This window comes from Diadema setosum, chromosome 19, assembly GCF_964275005.1.
Source record: "Diadema setosum chromosome 19, eeDiaSeto1, whole genome shotgun sequence".
NCBI classification, from domain to species: Eukaryota; Metazoa; Echinodermata; class Echinoidea; order Diadematoida; family Diadematidae; genus Diadema; species Diadema setosum.
Genome location: NC_092703.1, coordinates 13981737 through 14005625, shown reverse-complemented (window position 1 = coordinate 14005625; position 23889 = coordinate 13981737). Strand labels below are relative to the sequence as shown.

Here is a 23889-nt window from a genome sequence, read left to right as displayed (position 1 = left end):
GCTCGGGTACACACAGGTACTGTACACTGAGTACGTGTGGAAGGTGATCGTAGGCAACCACTACACACCGTCTATTGCAATCACCATAGCGTCTGTTCAGTTGCGCGAGCGAATCAATGCGTGCGTGGCACACGTCCACTCGCCGCTGCTTGCGTCAGATTTCTGCTTTCGGTACAGCACAGTGAATGTGCTACGGGTATTTCTCGCTGCCTGCTCCACCCCATCCAAGATTGTCACGAGCGTTTTGCCCGCAGTCGCTGGCGTCGTCGGCCACCAGCACCAGCTCTGATCGCGGAATAAACGGATTTACCGACGTGCTCGCGAGAAAATGGAGCCACAAATGAATAAATCTGATCTGCACTGGTAAGTATTATCCATTCCCTACAGAGGAATTATGGTGTCAAGGAGATTTATGAAATAAAACATTGTTTTGAGGGGAAAGTGACAGCGTATTACAGCAATTTTACGGCTGCACATATTCAGAGATTTGTTGAACTGGGGGGATAAGCCTCTCCCCGCCCCGTTGGACCTACGTTGGACCTGATGATGGTGCTCTTCTGCTCCGATGCCAAGAATCATGCAACCAGTAAATATCACAGGTGTACTTATATAACTAGATCTAGTCAGTGTGACAATAACTAGCTAGTGTAGCAATAACTAGATTCTAGTTTTTTTTTTCTTTTTTCTTTTTTTGACTGTTTTCCCTTCTTAAAATTACACCAGCAGCACAGGTTACCGTGGTCACAGCACAGGAATTGAGCACACATTGAGTGGGTTTTTTGATGTTTTCTACACTCCCCATTCCAGAAACTGGATCTATGATTCTCTGCTTTTTGTTTTTATTGATAATTAAAATATGTAAATTATTGTTGAAACATTCAGCACAGGCACAGGTTCTGTTAATCAAGTAGGCCCTAGTAGTATTCATTAGCCCATACATACCAGTTCGGGAAACCCACTCACAAGGGGGGCCCCTCCTTATAAGTAACCCGTCCCCCTTATAAGTAACCCCGTCCCCCTTATAAGTAACCCCGTCCCCCTTATAAGTAACCCCCGGGGCACCCCTTATAAGGAGTCTCCACGCTTTTTTGCAATGCAACGCGAAAATGAAAGGACTGCGGCAATTCGCTTGATTATGTCCATAAAGCTTCACAAGTTTCCTAGTTACTCACGAAATTTGAGCAAAATCGGTTCGAGGCATCATATCTAAAATCATGGATTTAAATGCGATGTCAAACGACCCATGCGAATGCTGAAATGCGAGCGATTACTGGCGTGAGTGTCGCCAGGCGCGGCGGCGCGGCAATGCTTGAGTGCAGACCAAAGAGTATAGAGCGCACGATGCGTGCGCTTCTATACTCCTTGGTGCAGACGTGGCGACTGAGTACGTACTCGGTCGCCACGTCTGCACTCAAGCATTGCCGCGCCGCCGCGCCTGGCGACACTCACGCCAGTAATCGCTCGCATTTCAGCATTCGCATGGGTCGTTTGACATCGCATTTAAATCCATGATTTTAGATATGATGCCTCAAACCGATTTTGCTCAAATTTCATGAGTAACTAGGAAACTTGTGAAGCTTTATGGACATAATCAAGCGAATTGCCGCAGTCCTTTCATTTTCGCGTTGCATTGCAAAAAAGCGTGGAGACTCCTTATAAGGGGTGCCCCGGGGGTTACTTATAAGGGGGACGGGGTTACTTATAAGGGGGACGGGTTACTTATAAGGAGGGGCCCCCCTTGTGAGTGGGTTTCCCGAACTGATACGATGAAGTGAGCTAATCTTTAATTATGTTGCTACATATAAAGCCTGCACTCACTTCTTTCAAAGTTTAAGTTTGAAACTGAGTGTCCCTTTTTGACCGTGAAAATTATGTTCTTCTCTAACAAGGTGTTAAGTTTTCATTATAAGCTGGTACATGTAGATCCCACATGTATTATAAATCGCAGATACATACACGTATGTATGTTGAGAGACATCATTCTTCAACCATACAAAATTTTGTGACGTCTGCCAAAGGGATGCCGATTGTAGCAGTCTACTTGACTATAAAGATCCAGTGGCGGATCCAGCAGAGGGGGATGCAGCACTGGGTGCGCACCCCCTCTTTATTTTTTGTTAAAACCAAAAAAATAAACAGAAAAAAAGGGGGGTGCATTTGCCCCCTTTAATTTTGTAAAGCCACTAAAGGCGCCTCCCCTTACAGAATTCCTGGATCCGCCCCTGAGATCGGTCTGTATATCTTGTCGTTGGGGATATATTGTTGATATTTAATATTACTGGTTTAGCTAGCCCGACCAGACGCTATGTGGAGCCTGGGATGGGCTGTGTATAGTTACGGTTTAGCAAGCCATCCAAAGCCAATGTCAGTTCACCTATAGCTGAAGGTGTACTGCATGAGCGTATGACAGACTTTGATCATTGGCAGTATGAATCATATTTAAATTACCAGGGTGGTTGTATTAAATCATATTTACAGTATTGATGACCAATGGCGTACAAGTCTTGATGGCTCTTATGTAGGATCCCTCTAGATTCTATACAATGTACGAAGGGATCCGCATGCACTACACGTGTAACCCATTTTCTCTACTGGTCTGAACCTTAAATTTACTGGTCCTGTACTCTTCATTTTTTTTTTTCTGGCCCCGACAATGTTATTTTTGTTATTTTACCTGTCATGGCGGACCAGTAAATTTAGTAATTCCTGAAAATTTGCTGGTCCAGCAGTGATGTTTGTTGGCCTGGGACCGTCGGACCAGTGCCAGTGTTCAGTGTAATGTGCGTATACACACTATGTATTTACTGGAAAAATTCTGTCGTAGGAATTTATATTCGAACATCATATTACACTGTTTGTCACTTGCTGAAAATAGTGGATAATGGCATGACAAATGAGTGCACTGCCCACTCTGCACATTGTACGTGTACATCAGTCCACATACAAGCAAAAAACATCAACCTGTTGTCGAATACCAGTATTTGTTGACCCCGCCCCCTTCAACAAGTTTTGCTTTGCACATACTGGGCTTCCTCACAATCACAGATCAAGTAAAGCTTTCAGATGTTAACATGTAATATAATTTGCATAAAATATAATCTTTTTAGATATTTTTGCTTAATTGCATTGTCAGACCACTGAGCTTGGTAAATTACACCATTGTACATGACTGTATAAAGTATGATAAAACTATGTATGATACTAGGCTACATGTACTACTCTTAAAGACTAAGTCAATAATGATGACATTGAATGCTGGTTTGTTGCTAATACTATCCCATGATTAAGAGCTTTGTTTGATGTGATTCAATATTCACTCAACCATGTCACTTGGTGTATGATACAAGATGATGACCCAGAACGCTGGGATGGATGGAGAAGATCCCATGGACTGTCAAACCTCCAAGATTTGAACAATTTATGCTTTATTTACTCTAATATTAAACGAATTCAGTAATGCTCGGCAAACACACACACACACACACACACACATCCACAGGCACGTATCACTTCCAGGGAGCAATATTGTCATGCAGTTCAGAGTGCAACTTTAAAAAAAAAAAAAAAAAAAATCTCTGTACTGATTTAGCAAGAAAAACATAAGTTGAAGAGAAAATGAAATTACTTCCTCAAAAAGGGGTTGAAGTCTTCATGAAAGAACTTCCCTTAAAGTTGTCTAATGAGGTATTTGTGCAAGTGCCTTACGATGTAATTCTGAAGTTAAGCTTTATTAATGCAACTTTATATTCTACTCTGCATGTCAGCATTCATGAACAAGTACAATGTATCAAATTGAACGTCAGTGGTATGTGTAATTTGTATTTAACTCTTTGATATTTGAGAAAGCAAGGTAGCTCCAGTTTCTGTTTGTTCATCGCATCCCCGTGTTTTCTTCCTCTTGCTCCTCTATCTCTTTATAATTAGCATGAGTACATTTGTACTTGTAACAGGAGCAGCAGTCTAGGGAGGAATATGATATGAACTATTAGATAATTGTTTTAATTATGTCATTATTGTCCTTAGTCACTCTTTAGTAAACAAATTCTGTTATCTTAATGTAGGTTATATTGTGTTCCTCATTTCAATGAAATCTTGTTTAGTGATTGGTCTCCATAGCATCATGTGACCAAACAGAACATCGCAATAAAATGTTGATAAAAAAATGCTAATAGATTTAATGATGACATTCATGGTATACTGTAGTGCACTACACATCATTAATGTGGTCATACATGCAATCAATCATTTATTTTTTCTAGACAGTGTGTGTAAAGTGCAATCGGTATTGGCCTTGCAGACCTCTGTAAAAATCGCATTGTATCCACCATGGTACAGTGATCATCGGCGCTGTCATGTTGTACACGTTGGTATGTAAAGATTTGTAAAGTATTTTTTTTTACTCATTGGAGGGATTATAAGGGAAACAATAGTAAGTGGTCAATATTTGTGTCATTACTATCGTTATTGCTTTAATATCAAACTCATTATCGATGTCACTATAATGACCATCTTTATTATTGTGTTTATGGTGTCCAATAGGGCGGAGGCATCGGCAGAAACATCTGAGTGGTTCCCAGAGAAGCGATACCAGGCCCAGAAGACTTGGTTACAGTCCTGCTGCTTGCGTGTCCTAAAATGTGGTCCCGTCCCGCAACATGTCGCCTTCATCATGGATGGCAATCGGCGATTTGCCAAGAAGCAGTCAGTACAGACCATAGAGGGACACTCTCTGGGCTTCGAGAAACTTGCAGAGGTGAGTGTTTGACACCGGGTCAGAAAATCGTTGTTGAGGGTCAGCTTGACCATTCTGCTTTGGCATCTCATCTGTGAGAAAAATGGGTTCAGAATGTTCAAAGTGGTTAAAATGCAAACAGGGTGTGAAAGCTTCTAATGGATGCAGTGGAGAGAGTTCCATCGATCCAGTAGATATTATATTTTATCCCGTTCTTCCCACGATTCTCTGAGAGCCTTCAGTACCCCCAAATGAGATTCTTTTTGCAAGTTGACTATAGAACGGACAAGTTGGTAATTACTGTAAAAGTAGAAATTTTCATGGTGTGGAAATTTTCGCACATTTTGCGCAACCAGAAGCTAGCGCGAAAATGAAAGCAGGCGAATGTTATTGCATGCCATGATGTTCCAGTGGTCAATATCCTGATTCCGCAGAATTAAAAATACGCAAAATTCATCTTACCCGGCCAAGCGCGAAAATTACTCGCACGAAAATATCCACTTTTTGCAGTACGCCTGCGTGAAAACAGTTTAAGCAGTACATATTTCCCCTTTTCTCGTTCAACTGAATGTGCCATTAAACAATGCTAAATATTGATTGGACGTGAGCTATGAATAAAGTGTGCATTGATTGGACGTGAGCTATGAATAAAGTGTGCATTGATTGGCTAGCAAACTCCTTTGAAATACACAATTAGGGCACCTGAATGGGGTCAGCGAAAGTGAAAATCTAGTGAACTCTGCCCTGAAGGCTATACGCATACCAGTTTTATAGCAAGGCAAGCACAGGTATGTTGGAAAAAGGTAGGTCAGCTTGAATTGCAAGTGGAAGCTGCAATGTTAAAACTAGGTTTTATGTCTTTGATCTGCACTGTTTAAATCTTGTCTTAAACTCTAAACAAAGGAATCAGTGAAATTCAAATTGAACTGGCTTTGCTAAGGTTCTGATGACGTGCCCTTACGATAAGCACACTTGTAAAAAGGCAATACAGGCGACTCCCATTATAACAACGTCATGGGGACCGGCCGTTTTCTTTTGGTACAAGGTATACAAATTTTGTTATAGCCAAACAGTAAAGTACATACAAATGTAGTAAAGATTTAAAGATTATAATTTTGGGACCTGAATTTTTACTTCGTAGTAACAAGAATTTCATTATTTAGGTGTGTTTGTTATCCCGGGAGTACATTGTACTTTTGAGAAGAATGACCAAAATTGTTCTTTTTTTGTTGTAATTTGGAGATGGCAAGGTTTCCAGAGAATTTCATAGGTTTGTAACAGGTTCATCAAATATGGGTGAGACAAGTGTGTACATTCTGCCCCATGCTACTGAGATTGGTATGCACAGAGGGTTGCATCATATCCAGTTTCCTGGGTGACTAATTTTGAAAGACAACACACCTGTACAAATGTAGGCCACCGTGTCTGTAGTATGCTCTAAAGTTACTGCTTGCATGCACAGTTCCATGATGATGATGAAACAGCATTTATATTTCACATTTATCTGTAGAAACATTTAAAGGCGCCCGTTTCCATGATGAAATATGATATTTTTAAGCATCACTCTTTATGTTACACATGTACAGGGTTTAAACATGGAGCCACTAACAGAGTACAATGTTGTAGCTCCATGGTTTAAATGTCTTTCCCGAAGGATATCACATGGACTATAACTTGCCTAAAATTGTAAATGGGCATTCAGGCAAAGACCCTTTATTATCAACATGCAAGTACAAGTGTAGTACCTCTCACTTGCCCAATACTGAGTTAAGGTTGCCCTTGGCAAGCAGGCAAGTATAGTGGAGGTTTGTAGCACTGTGGTGTTACCATGTACTCTGTATGGTGGGTCCAGTGGTACACTGCAAAGGATGAAATTATTACTCATTAATGTAATGAGAATAATTCAGTATATTATGCCTGCCAGGTCACAAATTTGTCTCATTAATTTCAATATTCTTCATCTACTGTATTCCAATTGATTCCAATTCCTATGAAGGTACTACATTTATCTCATCAGCAGTATTATAAATCCCCAGTGATTTGTCATGAGATCAATACAAACTTGACTGTATCCTACATGTATGCCCCCCCCCAACATGGTAACATCTTGTAAGTCAATGTTTAGCACGTAAAATACTTCTCTGTATCGAAAATGTTCACACCACTGTACATGTATGTTCTGTGAACAGTTTCATGTCGAGAGGTTCTGACATAAATATTGACTTGATGATTCACCTTGCAGTCACCTTGTACTTGTAAATTATGTCCATGATGAATTTGGTGTCACAAAGAACCTGCCATCTCATTGCTTTGATCAGTTTGTTTTTAATCATCATCAGGATGGTATGCTGGTAATATCCCATCAACAAATACTCTTCTTTGATCTGAACATTGAGCATTTCCGTTTTGAAGACTGACATTCTTGCTACAACTTTGTACATAGAAGGAATTTGATGTGTGACGAACTGCAGGACAGCAGACCCAAGCCATGCTCTTTGTTGCCATTTAAAGGGGCAGTAATGCTTGAAAAGGAGTGAGAGCCAATGCATTTTTAGTCATAGAAGAGTCACAAATTTGTATGAGAACACCAGAGAGATACAACCTATTGCTCCAGACATACTATAAAAGTGAAACTTTTTTAGTCATAACATGCAATTCATGAAACTAGCACGAAAATGAAAGTGCACAATTGTTTTGCTTATGTATGTACAAGTGTAATATTTGATATACAATTTTGTAGAGGGCAAGTCCAAGATAACGCGCACGTTACGTATGGGACATTCAGAGACTTTTATGACCTGAAAAATAGTGTTAATGGCCTTTGATCATATTGAACTTTATCATGGTGATTGATATCTAGGAGAAGTATAATCATGTAAAAGATGGAGAAAAATGACCTTCACAATTATATTCTAGAAGAGAAAATATGTGCCGTTACGTATGGGACCAGAAAAATTTTGTTTTTTTGAACATTTTTTTCAACCTCAAAACTCTCTGAAAGTATTTCATTCTACAACTTGTAACTCACTGTGATGAAAGTCACAACACTCAAGATTATCAGAGGTAAGTTTCATGTCATGAGGCAAAAAGCTCTAACTACAGGTTCTAATTAAAGACAGACATGACATGTTACATATGGGACAGTTTGTCCCCCATTCATTTAGTGTGTGAAGAACCATGTTTATGGGTATTTTGCATAATTATTAAAGTAAAATCAGTTGAAACTACTCAATACTGAGCCAGATTGTCACGGAAACAATATTCCCCAAATATTTACCATCATAATCATATTTAATCATATTTTAATATTTTTACGACCAACCTGAATGTGCATGCCCCTTGTCCCCCATTCGTTTAGTGTGTGGAGAACCATGTTTATGGGTATTTTGCAAAATAATTTTGTAAAATACCCATAAACAAATTTTTGCGTTGTTATTGAGGTAGAATCAGTTGAAATTACTCAAATACTGATCCAGGTTGTCAAGGGAACAATATGCCCCAAATATTTACCATCATAATCTTTAATCATATTCTATATTTTTATGACCGACCTGAGTATGTATGCCCCATATTTTTATCAGGATAGTTACTACTAAAAAATTGAATAGTTACAATGTAAGTGTTTACTTCCATTGATGAAGGACAGTTTGCCATTCAGTTTCAATAAAAAACAACTGGACACAAGAAATATTAAATTTAATAAATATGCAATACCTGCTGCGTGGAACCCCAGTAATCGAGTGAATATATGATGTCTGTCTAGCAATCAGGTCATTGATACGAGTCACACCTCGATATGTACATTGTATACCCATGATTTTTGTCATGGCTACTACTGAAAACTTAGTAAGGACAATTTGTTTATCACTTGCAATAAAAAAAAATTATACAAAAAACACTAACTTGAAGTAACATCTTCATTATCATCACATACATGTGTTATACAATGCAGCTACAATGTAGCTAGAGCTCTACATTGTGTGGTGAACAGTACCCAATATACTTGTAGTTGAACTGCAATTTTTCAATATGCTTGTGTATTTGGTTTCAGTACCCTTTAAATCAGAGGTCTCTACTTAAAGGGACTGTACAGTTCTGGTTCAGATGGGAATTCTGATTTCAACTTTTACAAGATAATTAGCACTTCTTTTATGAAATATTTAAATAGCATACAATTCTAAGAGGAATTCAAAGTTAACATGACAAAAATCCGTTTTGAAATGGCTGAGATATCCAGAAACGTGGTATCCTAACAAAAGGTGGGTCACATTTTTTATTAGGACCACTTCATTTTACTTTTTATTTGTTTTGTTGGTTTTTTTTTTGTTGATATCTCAGCCATTTCAAATTGGATCTCCATCGAATAAACTTTGAATCCCTCTAGTCTAAGAATTGTAATGCTCTTTAATAATTCATATAATTGGTTTCCAATCATCTCGTAAAATGTTGAAAACTGAATCCCCATTTCTACAAAAACTACACCATCCCTTTAATGCTGATTTTCATTGTGTATTTTGCCATCTCCCCCTCCCCCTTTCTGAAAATTATTCAGTAAAGTACATGTATTGTTTCAAGTGTCTATAACTCAAAAGTAGCTGCAAAGTTGGGATGCTTTCTTCAGGATGATTGACCATTTGTGTACTGAGAGACCCTCCCAGCTAGCTACATGCATTCACATGCAATATGTATGAGGATGTCCCATATGTAACGCATTTGTCCCATACGTAACATTATTTAATTGCCTAATAAAAAATATTTCTTTTACTGTTTTTTCTTTTTTCTATGGTATTTAACTTCTCTAAACAATAAATTAGAACTTTCCAAAAGGGCATTCAAATAACCTTAGAAATTTCAGAGAAAACCTAAAAAAATGACCTCAATTTGTTACGTATGGGACATGTCATGATAAGACATGAGCTAATTTGCATAATCATTTGCATAATCCCTCAATTTTCATACCAAGTTAAACTATTTGATGAACTACTTATGTTCACATATTAATCAAATATCATTTGCTTTCCTTTGAATAAATATGAATTTTTATAAATGTCCCATACGTAACGCTGTACTTCACATTTATGCAAATGAAGCCCGTGAAATTTGCATAAATTTACATAATATCATTTTTTCCTCCATGGAAATCAAAACTTCAACTCATAAGCTTCAAAATGATACAAAACATGTCAATATTGAGCAAAGATGAAATTTTGCCTTCTGAGGGGACCTTATCTTGGACTTGCCCTAGAGCTGATCTCAGGGTAGATATACTACAGGGGTATTGTTATTTCTAGCTTTCTTCAAGTCCTGTAGTATGAGTAAACTTTCCCATAGTAATGCACACTAGTTACATTTGTACCTTTTATTGCAGTACATAACTGCTGCCAAAGCCCTTGATCGCCTTGGTAATAGCAGCAATATTATTTGTTTGAAGTGCTTGCAAAAAATGGCCTAACCCTGACTGCCAATGAAATTAAATATAAGCAAAATTCATATTTAGTTACATGCACGATCAGGCCTTGTGCTAAAAAAAAAAGAAAAGAAAAAAAAATAGATGCTTTTTTGCTTTTGCTATGAGTCAGATTATATGTCAAGTTATCATTTCATGCTTTCAAACCAAACAGACTCTGCAATGGTGCTTGGATCTGGGCATTACCGAGGTGACAGTTTACGCATTCAGTATCGAGAACTTCAAGCGATCCCGTGAGGAGGTTGACGGACTCATGGAACTAGCGAGAAAGAAGTTCCTACGGCTTCTGGAGGAAAGGTGAGTGTGCAGGTGTATGTTGTGATTTAGGAGCATTTCTATTTTTTCTCTCGCTGCATTGTTTGGGATTCAGAACCTGAATTCATATTTTCTGTGTTACGTTGTTCATTTGCATTCTCTATATACATGTACAGTTGAGATCTGTAACATGAAATACTAATGTATATATTTTTGTTTTGCTGGGAAGTTTCTACTGGCTACATAATGCAGTTGGTAGCTGTAGACAAGCTGTACTAAAGTGGGTATATCTCATTGGCGTGGAGACTAGGTGGTGACCTGGTGGCGACTCAAGTCTCTGCTGGTTGCGGCAACATCTCCGTGATGTCTTCTTTAGACTAGCTGAGTCTGTGGGGAGTCACAGGAGAATAATTTTTTTTTTTTTTCAATTTTGTTAAGAGACTTGTTCTGTTCTCCAGCCAGTGTCAAGAGACATCTCCATCAGTTGCAGCTTTGTGGCAGAGATTAATTTTTGTCCATGACTTCTCCTCGATCATGAGAATACCCATGGCGATGTTCCGCCGATGATGTAGAGGTGTCACAGATACGTCTTCGCAGCTGAGAAGACATCTTGAAGAAGTCGCTGTTACAACTGCCAGGAAGTACAATTGTAAGTTGTTGTTTGTTGACCTGGAAGTTGCCTTCCTGGTGAAAGATCACATGAATTATCACAGCAGTCACAGCGTCATTTCCACCAGTGAGTTAGACTCTTACCCTGTTGAGGACGGCTGATTTTGCTACAACACACATTTCCCCAAGACACTTGCCCAAGTATACTACTGGTAGGGACTCTTCCGCATCGGGTTAAGGCAGCTTTGACTGTGTAACACAGTGATGAAAGACTGATCTTCAAGGTCACTGTTATCTCTGGAGCACTGATTTGCGGATCAGCTGGCTCTTTGATATCGTATTCCTAAAGTTAGTATGCTCCTGGACTTTGTGCTTCACTGGTATTGTAGCAGAGCAGTGACTGAGTAATGGGGGGGGGGGGGTGAAATCAATGATCACAGGATTACAATGACTGGAATTGAGGGCAGAGGGAATGGTGTTGGTACAGAGAGGTCAACAAACTTTCCTCTTCCTCCAAACATGGAAGTGTGGTGAAGAGAGGCTTTGATTCACTCATGTAACACATGTCTGTGAATGCTGTAGTATTGTTTTAAAGACAGCAATACCAGATACAGCTGTACAAATGTACCTACTGTATGCTTTTGCAGGGTTTGTAGTCAAGGAAAACAGAGGGAGCAAAAGTTTGGTGTGAAGGAGACGTTGAGTGATAAATGAACAAGATTTTGAAAAGGGTATCATGACACGTTCTGCTTCTTTTCTTTCACAATTTGTCTTGCTCAAATGTGCTCGAAATTTTACATATTTATTGATTTAAGTAACTGTTTGCTCTGGGAATAAAAACAAATAGAAATAGATTTACTGCTTCCCTTAGTGGGTAGTTGCCATTATAAAAGACAAACAAACAAACAAAACTGGAAGTATGGTACTGAAGGAGTGTAGCAAGCAGGCTCAGTGAAACCAAATCTACATGTACGTATTTTGAGGTGTTTATTAAAACTCCTTGTGAAATACTTGTGTTGAAGATTTCTAGCCAGCCCATGCAACAATGTAACATGGAATTCCAATCCTGGTGTGCCATTTTTGTAGTAGGAAGTATGTTCAGGAAATGTGTGCTGCAGAGTATATAGATGACCTCATTTAGCCCAGTGTGCAATTATTGTCATTTGAAGACCTCTTGTTTCTTTCCGAATGGAAGCTTGATTGCTTTCACACACACACACACACACACACACACACACACACACACACACACACACGGACTCCTTACTTTTTTTTTGTGTGTGTTAAGTTGCATATATAAGTAGTACATTTAAAATGATAAAATATTCTGTTACTATGTATTACATGTACACCTACATTGTATAGAAAGTGCCAAAATAGCAGAGTTTGATCGTTTGTTTGTTTGTTTTCTTTGTTTATTTTCCTAGTTTGTGTTCATTTTCCATCTAGACAAGATGGCATGATAGCCCATATTCAGCTGCACCAGCTGATCTTCCATGGGGTCAAGTTGTATCTAGTAGTTGCATATAAGGTAGCAATGAACATGATTAGGGGAAAAAATGTTTTACAGATGCACCAAAATTATAAAGAAAAAAAAACTAAAGCCAGCGGGAACCTGTGTTTATTAAAAGAAAACCTAACAAGCCCATACTTCCTCCCCCTTCTTTAGTCAGTTCCCTCTGCCCCTCCTGAACCTAAGGTAACCTTTAACCCATAAACCTTACTTCCTACAACCACCTTTACCACCCTGTTAATGTCCTTTTTTGCCCTGCTTCCCCTTTTCCTAGCCTGCATCTACCACCCCCCCCCCCCACACACACACATACACTTGCCTGTTTGCTCTCTCACAAGTGATACATATGATTCTAACATTAGCCATCCCCCTTTTTTTTTATTAAAGTGGAATTCATAATGTACTGTCTTCAGAAAGTGTAACTATGCTATTTGTAGAAACTCCAGACATTAAATGAGTACTTACATAACATTTTCGGTCTAACCTCTTTTTAAGTTTTTTTTTTTTTTTTTTTTTGTTCTGTATGCCATAAAGACAATTAATGATTCTCGTTGTCAGCTGGCTGAGAAATAATTGCAATGTGATAGGACATCATACCTTTTTATAGTGTGTTCAGTTGTTCGACCCAGTTTTTCCTTACCCCTGTGTGTGTATGTATATAAATATTTGTCATTGGCCCATAAGGGCTAATATTATTCACCTTCTGGCGTGTAATATAATGTGTGTCAATAACACTTTAGTAATCAAAACTTCTTAAACAGCAATTATCTAGTAAGGAATTATGTAATTTTGATGCAGTCTGTAGTGCGAAAAAGGTGCCCCACCTGTCACAGTGCATCGTTTCAGAGAGTGGAGTAAATTTGGTTATTACAATTATTCAAGTGTGTGTTTTCTTGGTGTTGTTGTTGATGATCTTGTTCTTGTTGCTCTTGTTCTTGTTCTTGTTCTTGTTGTTTGTATTTTGGAATTGTTTCTGGTCATTTCTCGGCTAAAATGGTGCTGGTGGCCTGGATTACACTGTACAGTGGACTCTCGTTATAACAAAGTCCTCGGGACTGGCAGTTACAGCTTTCATTATACAGTTGTATATCGAAATTTCGCCATAACCAAACAAATATACAATAAAAATACATTGAGTGGATAACATTGCAACCCAAATTTTTACTTCGTTATAACCGTGTTCGTTATAACGGGAGTGCACTGTATTTTATGTTTGAGAACTCTTTCCCACCAGAACGCAGAGTTGTGTCACAAGATCAACAAGTAGGAGTCCAGACAGTCTAGATGGAGTTGATTCAGAATGTGGTCTCTGCCTCATGTTGTATGCTATCTGCTGTAAGATCAGATAATACCCCCTGAGAAGAAAATCCATTGTTTGTTCAGTTAGGACTTTTAAGGTGCAAAAGCAGAATTCACATACAGGAATTATCGGGGGGGGGGGGGGGGGGGGGGGGTTCATCGCAATGCAAAAATCTTATTTCATTTGCCAATGTTCACACTCGGGAAAAAAGAAATAAAAAGATTGTGTGTGATGTATTATGGGATTTAAAAAGTAGTGTTTTGGGGTTTTTGTTTGTTTGTAATGTGTACCACTTACACATGCTGCATGTTGCACATGGCAGATTATCATGAGAGTTTAAAAAAAAAAGTCCAAGTTGGTGGATTTTTTTCATTGCCATGCATACTGAAAAAAAAAAAAAAAAAAATCAGTTATAATATTTTTTTCCCCCTTGCAAGATGAAGGCTAATATTGTGGTGTTGTCTTCTTTTGTGCATTTTTTTTTTTCTGCCCAAGGGATCAGATCATGAAACATGGAGTTTGTATACGGGTCATCGGAGACCTCAACCTCCTACCCAGGGACGTGCAAGAAGTTGTAGCTGAAGCCATGCATATATCACAGCACAACACCAGGTAAGGGCCGTCCCACAAACCTGTCTTTCTACCTCTTACCCACATCCCTTTGTCATTCTTGTCTACCCATGAGCACCTTGTCAGTGTAGCTATACAACTTTCAACCATTATACACTAACATGTTTTCCCTTCTTATTTTTGCTAAAGGAAAGAGCATATTGCGACATTGCACTGGAGTTCGTATGTTCATAGCGTTTTCATTCCCATAGCGTTTGTAGCTCAGCGACATGTTTTGAGTTTGATGCTGTTACACACAAGCTCAAAAAAATGTGCGCCTGGGACATGCTCTTTAATTAGCTTTTGGCATGAAGGTTGACTCAAGGGATTTCCCCAGTTTAACAAGCAGGCAAATAGTGTCAAAATTTATGATTATGCTCAAGTGCTACCAGGCATTAAACCATTCCCTTCTCAAATCATGTCCTCACTCCTTTGCAGGGCCTTGGCACTTTGCAGGTATTGCGATCTTTTTCTATGTTAAAAAAAAAGGAAAATGTTCCTTTGAATCATAAATGGAATCAAAGGAAAACCAATGATATAAATCATGGCAGTTTTGCCATATATCAGTAATGATGTATGGATAGATTGAAAATTTCAACTTTTCACAAATTGACACAGTTCAAGTAAAAATCATAGTTACTATCATTTCTTGCACCATACATAAATGTCATATTTTAAGGTGCTTTTACTATCCTTTGTGCATATATTCATATTTTAAGGTGCTTTGTACTTGCTGCAGGGTTCGAAATTGGCGATGGTCCGCTGGCCATTGGCCACCCAAAATCATGTCGGACTAGCCAAAAATCATAAAATTCTGAAGTTACTAGTCCGTCTGGCTAGCCAAAATATTGCTTCAGTGTCAAAATTGATTCTAGGTAGTCCGCCTGGCTAGTTAAAAAAAAAAAGTTAAGTGCGACCTAGTCTGTCCTACAGTACATACACATACACACACCAGCACATAACTTACAGTGTATGTGTGATATTCTCATCAACAGCCATGATATCATGAGAATAAACTCAGCGTTGACATTGCTTTGCTGTATCTAGAAGTTGATATGACACTTAGGGAGAACTGTCATTGAGCTACATTGCATCATCCTGTTTTGACCCGAACTAGGGCAGTTTTCATTCATGAAGGTGCCCTTCTGACCCTAGAGGGAACTTGGCATTGTTTCGCCTCCTCATAAGTCATCAGAATTCCAAACTTTGCTCTCCCCTCTCTCTCTCCCTCTCTTTCCCTGCAACCTTGCATGTCTGTTATTCTCTCTAACTATATCTCTCCCCTTCTATCACTCCCTATCTCACCCTTTCTCTCTCTATGATATGTTTATATCTCTATCTTTTTTCTGTTGATCTCCTTCTCTCTCTCTTTCTCTCCCCATGTCACTTTCTGTCACTATGTCTGTTTCTCTGTCTTTCAAACTGGAGTTACTGCGGCAGCAATGTCTGGGCAATCTGTTTTTTTTTTACTGTGCCTGTTAAGACGGTCGATTCAAAATGTTACTTAGATGTTGTCAGGGTAACTGTTGCCAAATTCTACTCTAGTCGGCTAGGGTAATTACCTTGACATTACCTCGACATTACCCCAACATTATATCATTATAACGAAACCTCAGGACTTGCAGTTTTCTTTCGTTACATCAATTTTTTTCATTTTATGGGCAAACAAACAAAGCGTGAAGATGTTAATTTTGGTACCTAAATTCATACTGCATTGCAAACAAAATTTCATTATAACTGTGTTTGTTATAACAGGAGTGCACTGTATTTACAGTAAATACGCAATTGAAACCTGTTTATCTGTCTAGATGTCTCTCTATTTTTCTATCTTTCATTGTATGTCTCTGTCTCATTCTGTCTCACTCGTTGTCTGTCTGTCTCTCTGTTTTCTCCCTCATGGTCAAGTTACAACTGCTGAAATAACTGCCAGCATGTCAGTGATACACTTTATGTTACAGTATTACTCAATGAATAAGCAAAACTGGGGGGTGAGTTACAGGACAGATGGGTTATAGATAGTGGGAGCGAGAATACATGGGTGCAGAGACAATATGAACAAAAATCACAATTCTGTGATTCTTAGCGCTGTACGTTTGGTGTATGAAAATCAAGAGGATGGTTTTGCGTGGTTGTTTCAGCAGAGCCTGTGAAATGCTAAAATGCATCTGATCAAGCAAGGTCATTGATACTTATGTACGGTTTCTGAAATTCTAATATGATGCAGTGTACATGATCAAATGCTTTTGATTGAACGTCACATTTTTTTTTTTTTTTTGTGATATCACTTTATCAGATACTTTGTAGGCAGGCTGTGAAGCCATTTTCATCTTCCCATAGGAAGTGGTATTGCTTAGAGTCAGTGCTTTTATATGCGCAGACAATGATTCATCACTACCAACTCTTTAAAATAAACTTTGGTGAAGCTACAGCATGCACCGAAAGCATTTCTCTTCTGTTCTCCATTCATCCCAGAGCAACTCTCAATGTATGTCTAGCATACACCTCCAGGCAAGAGATGGCGAGTGCAGTGAGGGATGTAGCACAAGGGGTGGAGGAGGGCCTTCTGTTACCAAGGTAACCAACCCGAAAACTTTTCTTTCTGTTTCAGCATGGACGTACTGCACTTATGGACTATGATTGGAGGTCTTTCTTTGATCCTATCTTTACTAACGCCATCTGATTATGTGCATCTTAATGAGTACATTCAGATGTTGTTGTTTTTTTACAATGGCAATTGTGTACCGATAATCATGCATCATTACTGACTAAAGAACTGTGGCAGCAGTAGCAGCGTGTTTATTTATTTGTTTCTTTGATCACATGTGGTTTAGCCTGCCATGAAATGAAATCCCTGCAAAATCGTTTTCCACAAATCAGATGTATTATTTAACAACTTAATCACAAGGGTCATTTTCAACACACCTCTTGTCTGCTTTTTATGATCACGCCATTGCAGACATAGTATGATAGATGCGTATTTTTGAAATTTTCAAATGTTATGCCTTAAAGTGGAAATGAATGAACAAATGCTCTAAAGTAATTGTGTTTATTTTGTTTCGTTTATTTCACTGTGTTTCTTTTTTCCCCTTGTTTTTAGTGATGTGTCAGAGGAGTTGTTGGAGAAATGTCTATACACGAATAAATCCAGAGACCCAGATCTACTCGTCAGGACATCGGGCGAAGTCAGACTCAGCGACTTCCTTCTTTGGCAGGTACATGTATTTAAAAGCAATCCATTTTGGTGACCTTACATGGCATGTCCACAGGGCACTGATTTTTATCATCATGGATGGGAAAATGGGGCCAGAGCAGCCGTCAGAATGTTTTTATGCAGTCATCTTCGTATTTCATGCAGTGTTGTTACAAATACGATAATAATAAAAAATCTTTCTCGAATGAAGTCAAACAGTTGTTTGTTTAAATGTCATCAGAGAAGGGAAACTGCAATGATGCTGATGGTTGTTCTTATCGCTCAAAAGTATTATTGTAACTGTTATGTCAACATTTGTTACTAGTAGTGTTATGATTACATTATCATCAGATAATCATGATTAATGTCAAGTTGCTGTCTAATTTGTCTATATTCTGTTAACTAATATACTGAAATTAAAGCAGATTAAATCATTTCAATAGAGTCTATTAGTATGACAACTGATTCTGTGAATCTTCATCTCCTGATTTTTTTTTTCTCTCCCAGAGTGGTTACTCAGTACTGTCCTTTGTGAACGTCCTCTGGCCAGAGTTCTCCATCTGGCACTTATTTGCTGCTGTCCTCCATTACCAGTCCAAGTACCCATCAGTACAGGTTTGTTGCTTAAAGGACAAGTTCACCCAACTATATACTACAGAGACTCTGACTCTCCCACTTTCGACGGGAGATCTCCCGCCGAAAGCCCATTTTCGCAAAATCTCCCGTTCTCCCACTTGAGATTAAATTTCTCCCGCCCGGGCTCTGTGTCTCCCGCTTGTATGGTTTTGTAGATGCCGGTCAATTTCATATGCATGCATGAATAGTGTCTGCATATAATATATGAAATGAAGTTTTATTAAGCCAAAATATATGATTTTAATCATTAAATTACTACTTACCTAGTGCCATCGTATGTTGAAAAATAAGCCTGGGATAGCACGAGAGAGCATCTAGAACCCTGTTGACCCAAGGGACTTGCGCTTTGTGTACATCAAGTTGGAGTCTCCCATTTGCTAGGGGTTCAGGTGGGAGAATCTCCAGATCAGAAAGTGCCTGGGGTTTGAGTCTCTGATACTATGTGGATTGAGTGAATGCAGCAGTACAGTATATGCCGAATATTTTGTGAGGTTTTTATTTTCGCAAATTTCGCGAGTCAGGTGCTATTTGCAAAATTAAAGACACGCGAAAATAATGACTCTGATCCCAATGTGAATGTGACGACGCACACATACACATTTCTCTGTTCAGTACAGTACTCCAGGATTGCGAATTCAACCACTCACGAAATCGTCTGGAAGTCCTGATTCGCGAAAACTTAGACTCGCTAAATATATGGCGTATACAGTATCAGTAGCAGGCACCAGTGAAGGTTTGAAGAAAATTGAACAATCCGTTCAAAAGTTATGAATTTTTACAGTTTTGGAGCAGCCATCACTGGATGAGAAGACTACAATTGTTTGTGGCATCGTGTATGTACAAAAATGTAAAGAAGATATAAAGAAGATACAACATAGTTTCAAATTTTCTTGCATGATGAAAAAGCACAATTCTCCCTACTGATATCAAGCGATATCACCTCGCGATACTGATATCTGATCAATCTCTTTTGGAACGTATGCTTCCGGTTTTGCAGTTCTGGAAAATCATATCAAAGATCCTATGTAGTTTTGGCATCGTCAGCCCAGCACTGGGCCATTTCGCAGAAGAATCCCATTTATCAAATGTAAAGTTACAGATTAGAAAATAACTCTATTCATGACATTATAAGACATAATTTGATACGATCTATGAATACTAGTACATTACTATACGCATTGCGCATTTATATTAAGGGAAGTTTATATCCCAAGAATTAAGTGTCAAAAAATTAGAGCGCCACTTGCGTTCAGATTTGGAGAGCTATATGCGATAGGAAGAATTGACTTACCTCTTTCAAAAAGCAGGGGAAATGATATTGCCTTTAACGTATGTAAAGAACAAGTCAATGGAATGTGTATTTTTCATCAAAATTGAGATTTTAATTCTAATATCATGCTGCCTTTGTCAACATTGGTCACACTCTTCTAATCTTGTTCTTGGGTAATTCCATCTGCTGAATGATTAGGTAGCATTTGATTTCCTCTAGCTCTAAAGGTGCGCTGTTCATTTACCATTTGAAATTTGGTGTCTTAGCTCTGATGCTGTGCATCATATCTACATTGTCCAACTCTTTTATCTCTTTATCTAGCCATCCATCCTATCTCCCTGTCTGTCTGTCTGTGTGTTGATGTATGTACCTACTCCTCTTTCTATTTCTCTCTCTCTTTCTGACTATCTATCTATCTATCTATCTATCTGTGTATCTTTGCAGATATGTATTGAAATTTCAATCATTTTTTTTTTCAGAGTGCAAAAGCGGAGATGATGTTGAATCGGAGGAGAGATGTTGAGGAAAGTGACCATCTGTGTGTTCTCAGCCAGTTGGAGCATGAGAAGGAGCAAAAGTGCATCAGTGCCTCAACTCAGACCAGCAAGTCAACTTTCAACGAGAGACTCTCTAAATACGCCAGTGATCGCGAAGCGAGGATAGCAAAATTTCTTGCCGACCTGAACAGGAGGAGAGAGGCATTTCTGTTGAGTTTACTTCCCTCAAGGACATGATGCCAAATATCACTAGTTTTTTTTCTTCTCTTTTTTTTTTTTAGATATATCATTACTTGATTTTTGTTTTTATAAAGAGTATTTGTGCTTTAATGCCAAAATTGAGATTATATCAAGTATGTGTACATTTCCATCACAATGTATGCCAATGCCCGTTGCTGTCGTCACTGCTTGATGGAGATGATATTGGCAATGCCGCACGAAGGATATCTGGAGACGAGTCTAAAGCATGTTCCAGCTCTGTAGACCTGCTGAGATGAGTGTCTACCGTAGTTTGTTCCTATGCCACACACTTGTGAGAGATGGAATGGAACCACACCGCTGTCCTGGGATCTTGCAGAGTCACCATGCTTTGTGTTTTGTTGTCTACGAAGCACTTTCACAAGAATTTTCTTTTAAGGTCTGAATGGTGTACATTACAGTTTGTGGACCAACAATGGTTGGTGTGGAACAGAGGAAGGGGTACATCTAGTGACCAATGAGCAGGTGCAGTACACTTTGCCCATGTGTGTCCATGAACCTTGAACCTAGTCATACATGCAAAGCCATTGAAGTACACTAGATTTGATTTGGGATCAGGAATTCTCAATCTTACTAGGAAATGACATAATGCTAATAGCTTCACATTCTTGTGATCACCGACCCAGCTTTGTATAGACTGATAAATCTGCCTTTTGTTTCGATGTCTTCTTGTTAACTGTATGGCCGTTGATACGGTTGGCCCCCCTCACAATACACAGAAATCTTCCATTCACTCCACTGTGCAGACAGTGCGATCTATTTGCGCACACCCGAGTTCGGCAATTTGACTGTGACTATGGCAAGCAGAGTTCAAAAGCCATGCAAAATGGTGTATAAGAGGAATGCATGTAGAACATGAAATTGGTTAGCTTTACTCATCCCTTGAGTTTGTAAAGGTATGTATGCCAATTTTTGTGATCTCTTGTAACTGTAAAGGGGAAATTCTACCCCATTTCCTACTTGCCACTGCGCAGCAAGTAAGTCTGCACTGCAGAGTGAATGGAAGATATCTGTCTGTTGTGAGAAGCCGACCATATTACCCACCATACTGTTTAAAGAAAGATGCACAGTCCTGCGCCTGCTACACAGAATTCTGCTTTTCCCATCCATGGACATACATGTTGTGAGGAGCTCAGTTGAAATACAAGATGTATGAAGCTATGGTCTGTCGGTCTTCGTGTCCCTGGTTGGAGGTCACTGGCAGTAGTGGTTGTGCCCCTAAAGGCAGAGCACTTCATTCACATTGCCCGGTCTTTAACAGGAACTGACTGAAAACCACCATCAGTTGGGCAGAAGCTTGCTCAAAAGCAGTCAAGTACTTTTTTCGTTGCCACTTAAAAATATAAGCAAAGATATGTGCACACATGCACACAAGCCACTGTAAAAATAGCCACCAGTAATCATTGCTTTCCTCAGTATTGCCCCTTACCTGATGAGTAGCTAGGAATATGAATCATGTGATTGCTTTTGGTGCTTAAAAACAATTATTGTCAGATGGTTGTCTTGCCAGAAGGGGACTCACTCAGTAGATAAACACTGCCCTCTATTGTCATATTTCATCACAGCTTTATGCCCAGCAAGAAATCACCTGATGATATCAAATTTATTCTGTGCTCATAAAATCCATCATATCATTGTCATACCATGAAACAGTATTACACCTGTTGTACTGAAGTCTGCAAGGTTGCATTGTATTTGCAGTCAAAATCTGCTGGGTTTCTAACTTTAATTTAAAGATTAACAAATAACAACAACAACAAATAAAATACCTGTGGTTGATGCATGCTGGCTCCTTACCAAATGTATCTGAACTTTGAAATCACTGACCATTGTTCTATTGTGTGTTAATGAAGTACTATATTGTGCAATTTGTTTGTTGACTGCCTTGGGCTCCGTAAAATTGTAACACTAAAACATTTACAGTATATTGCCTGTTGTGGTTACATCAACCCCAAATTCTTGATGATTTTTGAAAGATTTGTCAAGATGTGAAAGTTCTTTGGTTATGACACTTCATCTTCTCTTCTTCTTTTTTTTTTCATTACAATGGAATAATAGCAAATCTATTACGTCGATGTAGGGCAATTTGTCAATCAGTCGCAATGAAAACATCTCGAAGGAAGAATTCCATGAATTTGAATGATAGCAAATCTTTATGTTTTAATAGTCCTGCTTCCAGGTAAAGCCTACCAGGTTATTACTCTCTGTGCTTGAATGCCCGACCGTCCCGCAGAGCAGCCATCTATTCTTTCATTATCGTGATTATTTCTTTGTGCATGTCAGTCTGGACCATGTGAAGTTATTAGCTGAAACTCGACCAGTATGTATTGAAATAGATTACACCATTTTGGTCGGTCATTATCTCACTGCCAGTGAGAAATCCATCTTCCATGATTGTAATCTGCACTCTATCCCAAGGCAGATTACATCACATGCTGATAAGAAGTGGAAGGTTTTAGCCTGATCATGCAATGTAAGCAACTGTACTGTGGAGAATCTGTCCTCACTAGTCCATAGAATGTGAGTCGTGTCTGCCGCAAATACGCAAGGGTGCATTTGAATTGCCATTTATATGCCTTTATAACTGAATGCAAGTGCATTTCTACCAATTACTTGTTTAGAGTATGCTTGTATACCACAATGTATGCTAGTGAAGCAGCAGACATACATTGAGCCAACTTTATGGATGGTGTGATTCAGAGAAAGAGAACAAAATAGGTAGGGCACAGAGTTCATGCACTGCAAGCCCAATCCTGTGAAAGTAGAAATTCACGCCGTGTGCAAACTTTGGGACATTCTGCACAGGTAGATACTGGCATGAAAATAAAAGCATGCAAATATTTTTGTATGTCATATATTCCAGTAATTAATGTTTTGATTCTGCAGAATAAAAAGTATGCAAAATTCATCTTGTAAATTCATCATGCAATCAACTACAGCAGAATTAGGTCTGTCAAATTTTCAGAAACTAACTGGCTCCTGTTTTCGTTTTTGTTTTCAACAAAGGATAGAAACAGGTAATATTCTTTGTTTTCCTGTTTATAAAAGGTGTCTTCCAATTGACAAAAAAAAAAGAGTCATTTTCAGGGATGCCCACTTTCTGAACATAGCAAAGGAAGTCAGTTAAAGAGGTGTGTTTTGTCAACTCAAATTTCTGAATACAAGCTATACTTATTTCAGATGATCTCAGTGACTAGCTTTGCACCTGCTTTGTTGCTTTTGTGAACCTTGTGTGAATCTTTTGTTATCATCGAGTCCAACACGCTATGCATTTACAAGATGTTGCTGGGAAGGGTGAGGTTGAGGGTGGACAAGCCATCTGCTTTGCAAGGAAAATATCATTCATGTCTGCAGACAGTGCATTAAATCAAAATGCAGTGCAAAACTTTTGTGATTACTTGTAGGTTATCTGGCAACAGTGTTTACCATATGTACTGAGGAGGTTATTCTGGCTCATCGGATCGAGACCATGGACTATTGATGACGAGGTATCTGGTTCAAATCTCTTTGACTGCAGTGGTTGTGTGCGTGAGGCACTTTATCCTTATCCCTT

General features: G+C 38.8%; 1 protein-coding gene across 1 annotated transcript; it reads left to right on the top strand.

The window, feature by feature from the left end:
* The first annotated feature begins 228 nt into the window (after positions 1-228).
* Positions 229-20315, top strand: LOC140242796 (dehydrodolichyl diphosphate synthase complex subunit DHDDS-like). The gene is made up of 8 exons (XM_072322552.1): positions 229-363; positions 4540-4753; positions 10354-10496; positions 14372-14488; positions 16958-17059; positions 17583-17697; positions 18183-18290; positions 20061-20315. Exons 1-8 carry the CDS (start codon positions 329-331, stop codon positions 20313-20315), a joined length of 1089 nt encoding a protein of 362 aa, XP_072178653.1. The 5' UTR covers positions 229-328.
* Positions 20316-23889: the final 3574 nt, after the last annotated feature.